This window comes from Pseudophryne corroboree, chromosome 7, assembly GCF_028390025.1.
Source record: "Pseudophryne corroboree isolate aPseCor3 chromosome 7, aPseCor3.hap2, whole genome shotgun sequence".
Lineage (NCBI taxonomy): Eukaryota > Metazoa > Chordata > Amphibia > Anura > Myobatrachidae > Pseudophryne > Pseudophryne corroboree.
The window spans coordinates 304275356-304289082 of NC_086450.1; the positions used below are offsets into that span (position 1 = coordinate 304275356).

General features: G+C 41.6%; 1 protein-coding gene across 1 annotated transcript in view; it reads right to left on the reverse strand.

Moving 5' to 3' along the window:
* Positions 1 to 13727, reverse strand: part of TMEM114 (transmembrane protein 114) — a 180927-nt gene that overhangs the window by 27091 nt on the left and 140109 nt on the right. Inside the window, exon 3 of the mRNA XM_063934252.1 lies at positions 11466 to 11603. Within this exon, the coding sequence (XP_063790322.1) occupies positions 11466 to 11603 (138 nt within the window). The remainder of the gene's footprint in view (positions 1 to 11465; positions 11604 to 13727) is intronic.

Genomic DNA, 13727 nt, shown 5'->3' on the forward strand with positions numbered 1-13727 from the left:
AACACAATATTGTGAGCTGTGAGGTATTCAGAAATTAGTGGAAATGAATGTTATTGAGGTTAGTAGTACTGTAGGAACAAAAAAACTCCCAAATTCTGTTATTTTTGCTGTTTTTATTTTTTAACAAAAAATACAGATCCAAAACCAAAATCAAAACATGCAAGGGTGGTTTTGTAAAAACCAATACAGATCCAAAACACGAGGGAGCTACAGATCCGAAACCACAACACAAAACCCGAAAAATGACTCGGCACATGCCCTTAGTGCAAACATAGAAATATGGACTCAGCAAAGGAGTGAGAAAACCCTCAGCAGCAAAGGGGATATTTGACTGAAAAATGCAAAATAATAAATGGATGACAAAGCCTCCTAAATTATATAAACAGTACTTAAACCACTATGGTCAATGATCTGTTTAATTTTGAGCACAGATATACTGTAGTTTATGGCTCATACTTTATTTCATTTTATTTTGAATATAGAACAATCGCAAGCCATACACAACATAGTACTATGTAAATAGAAAGGAGATTCTGATTGCAAAATTGCTTATATGCATACATTTGAATTAAAATATATTGTAAAGAAAAAAAAATATTCTTTCTTACTGTACTTTTAGACAGTTATTTTTGCTTTAAGGCAGTAAGTAGAGAGCACGAATGTCTTTTGCATAACTTGATAAAACTGCCAACCTTAAGCTAAAACTGAATTATTGACACTAATGCAAGTTTTGTCACTGTGCTTTCAAGTAAATTAGACAGGTGTTTTACATGTAATACATTCCCCTCGAGATCAGAAGTATATTTTATGCTATTTGATTTATGGATGTGCTTTAAGTGATCATAATTCATTTTCTATTCCATTACGGAATAGCAAGAGAGATAGCTTTTCTTTGTTTTTAAGTATTGAAAGAAGCATTGAAATATCACATTTATTCACAATTATCGCTAGTTTATTTTGCAATAAACTAGCATGCATTATTATTATTATTAATAATAATAATAATAATAATAATAATAATATATTAGAGCCATTTAGTTTGTTAATGTTATTGATGCTTGTTCTCATCTGTACCTTCGGCAGTTGCATTTCTCTTGTGCTTGAAATCTGTACACTCCAACAGTTTCAGCATCATTTTAGTAGTAGTGACTAGCCCCACAATAGTCAGTTGCAAAGCACATTTAGTCAGGATAATATTATTTGCATTATTTTTCCAATTGTTGAGAAATGAAAAAAAAGTTTACCACTATAATCCCATTAACATACAGCATAAGTCACATGCACACATGTAGTATGGTAGGATCCTTTGTAAATACTGGAGATGATACAGAGCTGTATGCAGGTAAAGCATTGGGCACAAGCTCCCAATGTGTTACCTATACACATGCGCCTGAAGAAATAATATTATATAAAATAAAGTTTAACGGAACTGCAAAGGTTAACACCAGTCACTCTCTGATACCCCTTTTCCACTGGCTGTTTTTACCCGTGTTTTTGCACGGGGGCGCGCATCGACACGGATTTTTAGTAGGTGGAAACGGGTCAACACGGGTTGAGTGACCCGGGAATCCAACCCGGCTATTTACCTGGGTAGAACACGCTAATGACACGGATAGCGGTGCAGTGGAAACGGTCATTACACGTGTTTTCAGACCCGAGTAACGCTCTGAGACGCTGATTGGCTGCTTCTGGGGCACTGGAAGATGATGTCATCCCTGGGAAACACGCTGGGCACATGCAGGCACCGCAGCAGCAAACAACACTACGCTGGGCACATGCAGGCATTGAGGCAGCTTGCAAACAAAACACTCTGAAGTCGCGCTGGGTACATACAGATATTTTTATTGCAGCAGCTTCCAAACAAACAGACAATATACAGCAGCAGAAGCTCCAGCACAGCAACATGGCTAGCCATACCTGGTCAGACACAGAGATCAAAGAGCTGCTTAATATTCGGGGAGAGGAAGAAATAAGAAGGCAGGTGACTGGAACAGTTAAGGATGCTATCGTCTACAAGAACATATCCCTTATGCTGGCAGAAAGGGGCATCCAAAAAACCCAGCAACAAGTCGTTAACAAATTGAAGGCACTACGCAGACAATTCACCAAAGTACACGACCATAACCGCAAGAAAAGTGGTGCTGGGCGTATGGAATGGCCATATTATGACCTATGCTATAGTGTCTTCGGCAAAACTGCGATAACAAATCCCATAGCACTTTCGTCATCCAGCTCTGCCAGTCGCCAGATGTCAGTCGACGAGGACTGTGACGAAACACATCACAGCCTTCCCAGCTCACAATGCAGCCCATCATCCCCGCTGCTTATATCGGACAGCAGTTTCGAAGACTCGACCGTCAATGATGATTCCATCAGTGCCACTATTGAGGACGTACCACAGTCTCAGGCGGAGACGTCGCAACCCCCCAAGACCACGACTTTGCGCTCAAATAGTAAGTATTACTATTACAAATACAGTTGCAGCAGTCCCTATATGTAAAGGCATGGTAATGTTGCAGAGTATAGCTAGTGTGCAGGTGGGAGAAGGCCACAAACACGTATATGCTACCACTGCTATTTTTATATTGTTGCTTACATTCTGTTTCATCTCCTTCACAGTCTACAACGATCCACAGCGGAAAAAGAAACTGAACAAAACAGAACAAACGGTCAAAGCAATGAAGTCCATTATCGTGGATCACCTGCGTGAGGCAGATAGTGAGCTCAATGCCCAGGAAGATGCACGGCTTGAGAGATTTCTTGTGTCAGAAAAAGAAATGCATCAAACTTTTATGAGTCAGTTAATGACCATGCATGATAGGCAGATAACATTTTTTGAACGCACGTTTGCACGTACCATAGGGAATACCACACAAACACAACAGCAAGACACAGCCTACCCACAGCACCCATATGGTCCATACAACTATGAGCCTCCCTCAAATCCCCCAACACAAATCCCGCAATCCTCAGAATTTTGGGTATATAGACAACTGCCTTAGAGCAGCGGGTTATAAAACAATGTTTGTGTTTTAAAGGTTCTGTTTGCACTGTATCCTCAACCCTGATACCTACAAATGCAAACATTATTTTTATTTTACAGAGTGCCCTGTTGGCACTTTAAACTTTTATATTGTTACCTCAGTAAATGGGCAGTGGGATCCAGATATTGGGGCTACCTTTTTATATTGTTACCTCAGAAAATGTGCGGCAGTGTGATCCAAATATTGGGGGTAACCCGATACCTGCCAAACCAAACATTAGGTTTTTTTTTTTACAGAGTGCCCTGTTTGCACTTTACTCTTTTACCTCAGGGCAGGTGTCTTCACCATGTGGCCCTCTAGCTGTTGTGGAAACACATAGCAACACATGCTGGTACATGTTGTTCCACAACAGCTGGACGGACACATGTTGAAGACCCCTTGCGTTATGTGGAATTTTACAGTGACATGTTTGCACTTAAATATTTTATATTGTTACCTCAGAAAATGTGTGCCAACTGTTTAAAAGAAAAAATATAATAACAACTTTTGAACCAAATTTTTATAACTGAAAAACGAAATAAACAAAAATTGTTTGCACACAAAAACTTGTCTGTCTTCTCTACTGCAACATTGTTTGAAGATTAGCTGCAATGGTGGCCCTTATGCACTCGCTGGCAGCGTCATGCCCCCCCACCAAGCCTGGTGCATCATGTACAGCGACCCCCGCCCCATGATCATGTATATTCCACTCGGGGAGAAAGTTTTCCTTTTGAATCTCACATATGTTATGGAGAATGCAGCAGGCCGCTACTATATCTGGCATTATTTTCAAGTCCACATCATTCCTCTTCATGAGGCAGCGCCAGCGTCCTTTTAAACGCCAAAACGCATTCTCCACTGCCATACAGGCCGAACTTAGGGCATGGGTATATGATGTCTGTTCGGGGGATAAGTGAACATGCTGGGTGTAGCCCTTCATTAGCCAGCGCTGTTATGGGTATGCTGCATCACCATTGAGATGGACCGGGATGTCCACACCATGTACGATCACTGATTTCTGTTAATAAAACATTAATATTATTACAGGGGTAAAACTTGACTATTGGTTTATGGGCGAACATTAGTTTAAGTAATAAATAATCTTACCTCTCGAGGGAAAAGCCATCCACCAAGCTTGTCCTCAGCAATACTGTAAAGATCGGAGTTGGCGAGAACCCTTGCATCATGTGACCGTCCGGGCCACCCTATGAAGACATCTGTGAAACTAAAAATAAAGGTTTATGCATTATCATAAAACAGGCCAAGCCTATTTCAAACACATTAGTGAAACAGTGCTTACCAGTATTTGTGGTCCACTACCGCTTGCAGAACAATGGAATGCCAACCCTTACGATTGTAATAGTCTGCTGGGTTGTCACGGGGGGCGATGATTGGGATGTGGGTCCCATCTATGGCACCAGCACACTGTGGGTAGCCACGCTTCTTAAACCCTTTTATAGTCTCATCTAGCCGCTGTCCTTGTGGCAAGGAAATAAAGCGATGGTACATGGTATCCAGCAATGCCCGCGTGACCTGGTAGACAATCTTGCAGACCGTGCCAATCCCTACTCCAAATAAACTGGAAACTGTGCGATACTCTCCAGGGGTAGCATACCACCAGAGAGCAATCGCTAATCTCCTGGCTGGCTCAATGGGCTTACGGAACCTGGTGGTCTGCATGGTTATTGCGGGGGACAGTAGTTCCAAAACATACTCGAATGTAGCGCGAGACATCCTGAAGTTTTCCTTCCACTGCTCCTCCTGATATGCTAGAATAGTCTGCATGAATGCTTCCCCATGTCTGCGATCTCTCATCCACATTCTTCGGCTTGGTGTACAGTTCATTGTTATGAGAGAAATAACAACAGTGGATGATATACGCGCTCTCCTCCTTTTAAAATATTTGCGTCGATAGGTAGCCCTCTCTGCAAAGAATTGAGCTCTCCTTCTCCAGCTCTGCAGTAGGTAGCACAAGGTGAAAAGCTGCATCAAGCTGTCTGTAGCAGAAAGCAGCAGTAAACTGCAAACAGTCTGCGACTCCATGCTAGACACAGCTACTGCACCGGCGTCCATTGCTGCAATGCTGTGAGCAGGCCCCACCCCTCTATTTTGGTCCTTTTGATGACATCATCTTGATGAGACAGTAAAAAGTCCATTTGTAATGACAGCAATAGGCTTTTACAGAGCTTACCCGGGTTAGGTGGAAACAGATCAGACACGGGAATAACCTGTGTCGAAGTGTAGTGGAAACGGGGGAGCCGACACGGGTTGTAGCCGTGTTAAACATCCCGGATCGGACACGGTACGTAGGTGGAAAAGTGGTATGAGTGTGTGTGTACTGCCAGCTGTGTTACCTACAGTCCTCTCACTTTGTACTCAGCCTGAGGTGAAGGGTGCTGCTCTGCTTCCATCAATCACTGCTGGTGTCAGTGACTCAGCGCTGAATGCAGGGCTGCATTGAGTTGGAGAAGTCTCAGCTCAGCAGCATTACAAAAGAGTCACAGCTAAGGTGGGCTGCTGGTGTAACTTTTTTGTTTGCCGCTTAGGATAGCTGACTATTGTAGCTCCATCTTTCTAAAGGGTGCAATGCATCATGGGATTTGTAGTCTCTCCGTTACTGCTCAGAGTCTGAGAGGTAACAGACATAACTACAAATCCCATGTCACTCCACTTTCTTCTCTGCTGTGTGTGTCAGACGTAGCCAGTTCCCAGTGCCCTGTAAAGTTCGGTTACCCAGGATACTCGGGCGCCTTAAGTATGGGATGCTCCAACAAGCTGCGGCCTCGGAATAGGGGAAGTCACCCCCACAGAGGTAAACAAAAAACAAATATAGAGGCTGCTCTATTCCAAAGATGTACCAACAATGGTATAAATGTATTAATAATACTTTTTAATATTAAAATATCTAAAATAATGTGGTGAATACACCATAGGCATGCAACATTAAAATATGCAATGAAAAGTAAAAAACATGCAATTTTGAGCTGTATGTATTAGTTAGGTTACCCAAGTTAGCAGGAATTGGAAATGATTGAAGAGTGGAAAGTCCGTTCCTATATAGTCCCCCAAAAGAGTATAATGTCCAGTTCAAGCAATTTAAGGAGATAAGCAATGTCCGATTTAGTAGCAGGTTACCGCTAGAGGTTGTGATGCTCCAGAGTTATAGATGGTGAGCTCCTCATGCGATGCGGTGGAAAGAAATCATCGGTTCGACTTGCTATTGGAATCCTCCATAAACAGATTGTAATCTGGATTGATATGGCGGTGGTTCGGTCTTCCAGCAATTAATCCAGGCTTGGGTCCTGATGTATCTGACGCGTTTCGCTGCTGTCAGCTAGCAGCTTTTTCAAAGGATTTATTATGTGTACAGTATTACTGAACTGAAATAGATGCATGGAATAACTGCACTTTCCTACAGTATATAGCTAAAAACTGTATGCTCAATTTTACCATTCTCTCTCTCATCCCTCTTTAATAGATTAAAATGATAGGAAGGTCTTACTACAGTATTCTTAGTTTTTAAACCTGTATGAGATCCTATCAGAAAGATGTTGTAGGTGAGACCTACTCTATGTTTTCTTAAAAGCCATCTCTATGTTGTTCCTGTTTATATTCTATTGGTGCCCCATATTTATTCTTATTGGTGCCATATATTTATTCTTAACCACTACTGCATCAGAGTGGCTAGGAAGAGACCATGTGAATTTTCTAGACTCAATTGATTGGCATAACAAGTATACCTTATTTAAAGCAATACCACCACAAATGAAAATAATTGTTCTGTGTTCCAGATTGCTAGATTTAACAAGTGTCCACTAGTTGACAGAAACAGTATGCCAGTTTTTTTTATCAAATCTATGAAGCACCTTACCTAATATATTAGAGATCAGAAAACTCTCCATGTTTTATTTTGCTAAACAAATTAAATAACCGGTATGCTGTGGTAGTTTAGAAAGTCAAATTTTGAAATATTGTAGATAGAGTTTAATACTGGACCCCAGTCCCTTCTCTTTGACTGCACGAACAGCCTATATTGATTTAATTACATGACCATACTCTGAAGCTACACCCACAGCTTCAGCAAAAGCTTATGTTGCGCACTCAGTTTAAGAAGGGTGAGCTCATTAAGAAGCTAATGCCCTTCACAGTCATTTCCCCCAGCCTATGAAGCTCTCAAATAAAGTATTTTACTTAGCTTTAGATTTCACTAATAATAGCAGTACTTTTCTTCCTAAAAATAACTTATCACATGTGTATCTATAATGGTGCATGGTGTGTGGTGCACATGGGCCCCTGGGTCCAGGGGGGTCACACCGCACACTCTGCACCCATATAATTATACTTACCACTCGCAGAGCCGGCCCTAGGCTTAGGCAAACTAGGCAAATGCCTAGGCATTGGCTATGTCTAGGGGCACCAGCAGCTTCTGCTGATTAAAATGATATGCAACATGCCTATATTCTGCTTGTAGCATTTCGTATGCAGATACAGCTACAGTTGCACACAGAATAATATCATTTTAAACAGCAGAAGCTGCTTGTGTATCCTAGGCACATAGCAATGCAAATAAGATGCATTTTCATCAAAAAGGACACTCAACGTTAGCAGAGCTGCTAGCTGACCCATGCCAGGCATCTTCTGCTGCATGGTGTATTGAGGCAAGATTTATGAGGACACATCTGTATCCAAGCAGAGGCAGAGGTCACAGTGTAAATGGGCATGTGAGTGCTGTGTGTGAGTGGGTTGGTTGTGCAATAGTATTCGGTATATGTGTAAGGGGCATTATGCATGTCATGTGTAAAAATGCATTAATAATGTGCGGCATATGTGTAAGGGGCACTATGTGTGTCATTGTGTGTATAAGGGCATTAATGATGTGCAGTATATGTGTAAGGGACATTATGTATGTCATTATGTGTATAAGGGCACTATTAATTGCAGCATATGTGTAAGGGACATTATGTGTATAAGGGCATTAATAAAGGTTGGCATAATGTGTAAGGTGCATTATGTTTATAAGGACATTAATAATGTGTGTTATATGTGTAAGGGGCATTACTGTGTGGTATTATATGTATAAAGGCATACTAATGTGTGGCATTATGTGTATAAGGTGTCTACTGTGTGGTGTTACGTATAGAAAGGGCACTACTGTGTGGTCTAATGTGAATAAAGAGCAATATGGTATGGTGTAATGTAAATAAGGAGCAATTCAGTGTGATAATAAAGTTGCAGTACTGTGTAGCGTAATTTTAATTGGGGGTACTATTGTGTGGCCATGCCTCTTGCCAGCAAAAACACACCCCTTTTTGGGTGCACTGTTCCTATTTAAAATATAGGTAGTAGGAACACCAAAATAAGGACTTCTATGGGTGAGGGGTGATGGTGCTGGGAAAGGGGTGCAGGGTCATAGGCTGAACTAGCGGTGGTGCTAGGGGGCACCAGCCAAAATCTTGCCTAGGGCATCATATTGGTTAGGGCTGGCTCTGACCACTTGGGAGTCCTGTGGCTGGCACCAGAGCCATCCCTAGGCATAGGCAAACTAGGCAAATGCCTAGGGCATTTGGTATGGCTAGGGGCACAAGCAGATTCTGCTGATTAAAATGATATTCGGCATGCCTATATTCTGTGTGTGACTGCGGATGTATCTGTATACAAAATGCTACTTTACATCACAGTGTTTTCTGGAAATCACTGTAACATAGCATTTCATATGCAGCTAGTCACACACAGAATATAGGCATGCTGCATATAATTTTAATCAGCTGCTTGTGCATCCTAGTCACACAGTTCATCAAAAAAAGGCACCCAACATTAGCAGAGTTGCCAGCTCACTTACACCAGGCATCTCCTGCTGCATGGCGTACTGAGGCAAGATGTATGAGGACACATCTGTATCCAAGCAGAGGCAGAGGTCACAGTGTTAGCAGCCGTGTGAGTGCTGTGTGTGAGTGGGTTGGTTGTGCAATAGTGTTCGGCATATGTGTAAGGGGCATTATGTGTGTCATGTGTATAAATGCATTAATAATGTGCAACAAATGTGTAAGGGGCACTATGTGCATCATTATGTGTATAAGGGCACTAATAATGTGCGGCATATGTGTAAGGGACATTATGTGTATAAGGGCATTATTAAAGGTTGGCATAATGTGAAAGGTGCATTCTGTTTATAAGGACATTCCTAATATGTGGTATTATGCGTATAAATGCATTACTAATATGTGGCATTATGTGTAGGAGGTGCTCTAGTGTGCGGCATAACATATAGAAAGAGCACTACTGTGTGATCTGATGTGAATAAAGAGGAATATGTATGGTGTAATGTGAATGAGGAGCAATTCAGTGTGATGTAACGTTAATTAGGGACACTATGGCATGATATAATGTGAATAAAGTTGCACTACTGTGTAGCGTAATTTGAATTAGGGGTACTATTGTGTGACCATACCTCTTCCCAGCAAGAACACTCCCCTTTTTGGGCTGTGAGCTGAATGTGCGCACTGTTCCTATTTAAAATATAGGGGGTAGGAACACCAATATGAGGACTACTATGGTCAAGGAGTGAAGGTGCTGGCTGATGTGCAGGGTCGGAGGCAGAACTAGCAGCAGTGCTAGGGGGCACCAGCCAAACTCTTGCCTAGGGCCTCATATTGGTTAGGGCCTGCTCTGGCTGGCAGTGAAGACATAAATAACTGGGAAAATGGCTGTCGTGGCCATTTTCCTAGTGATTTCTGCATGTGCAATTTGATGTCTCCAGGAACAAGGTGTGGGTGACATGTTCCCAAAGACCTGTGCATGCGCAGTAGACTCTGGCAGTAGTCTGCTTGCTGACAGAGAGGAGGCAACCCGCACGGATTCAGGATGCGGAGACTTCTCCTATCTTAAAAAAGCCCCTGCTTGTCAAAATACTTTCTTAAGCAAACATTACTAAGTTTCACTAAAAAATACAAGTTTTAAAATAGAACCATAAAAAGTAGAGCCTCTACCAGAATTTCAGTTGATAAAGCTGCCAAAATGCCAGCGAAACGCGTTAGAGGACCAGCCTTGACCCTGACTTTTGGAAGCCACCATCAGGATACCTGGGCAGTCATTGTCATTTTGGACATTTCCTATCCATGGACGTGGAAAATTAATACAGGGATAACCACCAAACATCTGTGTCGGATCGGAGACAGCCTCTGGACCTTCGCTAGATGGGATACCCGGCTAATCCACTAAAATTCTGGTAATTATACCACAAGATTGGATACGTCTACAAATTGCTATTAAGGATCCTGTTGATATTGTGACCGGTCACAGGGACATTACCATTATTAATAGGTGTGCCTATATATATATCAATTGTCGGTGGTCAGAGACTGGCTATAGAGGCTCTACTTTTTATGGTTTTATATGTGCAAAATGATATTACTTTTACATGCTGAGTATCATTAAATAAATGTGATTTATTTTATGAAAACACCTGTTTTTTAGATTATCGTTAGCGCTGTTTTTTTTTCTTTTATCTGTGTAATTTCCAGTTATATGAGAGATTGACTGTCTCTCACCCTGATAGCAGCTTAGAGGACCAGCACAGTCATAGCGCCAGAACCTGTATTAAGCAATTAATACAAATACATTACCTTTGCACAAGTTTTAAAATAGGTATGCAAGATTTACAAGAGACATGGAAATGCATATAATTTTGCTGGCATGATGAACTACAAGTGCAGTACAAGTTTCCTATTGTGCATACCCGGGAAGTGCACTCAGGGTAGGCAGGAGAGGCAGTGCCTCACCTGTCATACACCAATATACTCCAATGTATTGACTATAAAAATGATTTGAATAATGCAGAAAAAAATATATTTATAACTTATAACTATCATCATGTGTAAATCTGTCTCTGATATTTGCCAGTGTCTCACCAGCTATTGACCTCATTTCACTTCACTGGTACATACTGTATACCATGACAGTATTTATAGAGAAGGTCTAAAACAGGGATATACTGAGCCGACTTTGTGGGGTCCAAGCCTTGGACCTATGCTTAGTTAGGGACCTCCAGCAATAGAGCAGCCGTGAAGTGGCCTTGAGGCTTATCATATCTTTTGCAAAACATATGTAACGAAGAGCTCTAAATTTCCTATTATTACATAGTATATACTAGTTCTTCTTACTAACAGCCAGCAGAGTGCGTGGGAAAATCCCTTTTGTATTTCTTGTCTAGAGTAACCCCCTCCCGCAGCACCTGGGGATTGTTACCAGCTTGATTAGAGCAGTTTTCCACTATTTATTGCATATACTGTAGGTTGAACTTGATACATACAGTACTGTAGAGTACTTTACTAATGGTGCTCTTATTTAAAGTTTAGTGTATAAAATAAAAACATAGGGATACATGCATGTACATGAACATGAAATAAATGGATACAACTTTCTAAAAATAAATGTATACATTACCTCCAAATAGAAAAAGCATTCCTGCCAATAGCAGCAGCAGGTACGCCCTTGCGAGTATACTAACAAATCCAGTCATTCCTCCAAATATCATCAGAATCAGACTGAGGGGTAGTAAGATCACTAGTGTCCCATGCATACCTGCAAAATAAAAGGTTACTCTTGTAAAATTGCTCCTTTCATTTCATGAAATTACCATGTAACATGTGTAATTACTGTTTAATAGCATGGCAGATTACTTTGTACTTTACATATATATGACAGTAGTGTATAGTCCCAGTTTCCATCAAAAGGAACCTAGGGTGGGCGGACTGCGCACCGAGGTGCACTATGTTACGGGGAGTGCTGCTAGTGTGTAACAAGTCGGTCCTTCTTGTTATCAGTCAATATAACAAAATTAGAATTACACTGCGCTCAACCCCGATTTCTTGTCGTGTATGAATATATGGGCTTGTCAAATGATGCAATAATGTATACGTTGCATAAATAAATTTATTAAATCAAATGTGTGATAACTGTTGTTAATTTCAAAGTTCTGAGTCTCTGATAAGAAAAACGTCCAAAATACCATGGTATTCGTGCTGTGATGTTGGTGATTTGATCAAGCACTGGCTGAATTGTCCAGGGGTGCAATTGGTCATGTAAGTTCAATTTAGGTTGTCCAAATGAGGCAAATAGAAAAGGGAAAGAAAAGTCCTTGTTTAAAACCAGATTGTGGCGTCCCGCTGATCTGTATATGTGATAGTGCACTTAGAGGGATGGAAGCTGTGCTTGGTGTGCAGTTAAAGACAGCTTGTGGAGGTATGAACAAAAAGGGGGTCTCCGGACTGGTCCTCCGTCCTCTAGCTACCACCGCCGGCGCTGTGACTATGATTGGTCACGTGCCGGAGGCCGGTCAGCCCTGGTTCGGTGCCTGTCTTGGGGGGGGGGGGGGGAGTGTGCACGATGGCAGCTCTCAGAGCGGCTCGTTGCTGCACTCCCTCCGCCTACAGAGACTCACCTTAGTTCTCCTCCGACGCTCCCTGCATCCAGCATAGGTTTCCTCCCAGATGACTCTCTGCCATTCGTAGACTGCTATCACTTCCTGGTCCTCAGTCACGTGACCAGGTGTCATCTCGGGTGATGCTGCTCCTTCTTCTTCATAGCGCTGTTGACGTTCGTGGTTCTGTAGTGCGCCAACGCGTTTCGGCCCTTGGGGGCCTTCCTCTTGGAGAAAAGTGTATGGGAATTTCTCCTATAGTGGGTTTAAATAACCTAATGTGTGTTCCCTTCAATTTGGTTGGTTCTCGTTATCCGTATGGTGATAGGTTGCTGTTCCCATCAATCACATATTACGACCAATTGGGATATGGGTGGTGTCTTCACCTATATTAAATCCTGTGCTGTCCCTGGTTGGTTGCTGTTTCTGTCAATCATGTACCCTAACCAATAAATTTAAATGATGTTTCTGACTGTGATGTTTTCAGTTATTTTACAATGTATCCTTTGGACAATAGTGCTAACCTGATTAATGGATTGGAATCGGTATGCATGACGGTCACAGGTAGAAAATAATTGGTCCTAGATATTTGAATTGTCACTGATAGATGATTACAGGTATATTATGTGGCTATTACTACTCATTTGCATATAATGGATCTGACCTTATTATCAAAATTAAGTCCTTTGGGTACTAGTGTATCCATCTCAATCATAACTCTTAGTTCCTCTTTGTTGATGTGTTGAATATAATCGCCCCCTCTCCATTTCGGTTTCACTTCTTTTAATCCTATGAATGTGAGTAATGTAAGGTCACTGTTGTGGAATTGTTTAAAGGATTTAGATAGTGGGTGTTCCTCTGACCCTTTTGTTATGTTTCGAATGTGTTCACTTAACCTTATCTTAAGCTGTCTGACTGTTCTACCTACGTACTGCTTGTGGCATGGGCATTCAAGAATGTACACCACCCCCTTGCTGTGACACGTCACCATGGTTCTGATGTGCATTATTTTCTTGTTTGAGGTGGATGTAACTTTGTATACAGGTTTGGTGCTCCTGCTTCTGGTAGTCGTGCATGCTTTGCAGGAGCCGCAGTAGTAAAATCCTCCTTTCATGCTAGTTTTGTCAATGGTACTCTGTATCTGTGTTTTGGGTGCAATGTGATTCCTCACAATTTTCTGCTTAATATCTGGTGCTCTCCTGAATATTACTTTGGGTTTTGATGGTAGTACATCCACCAGTGTTCCATCTTGTAGCAAGATGGGCCAGTACTTGTTACTTGTTAAT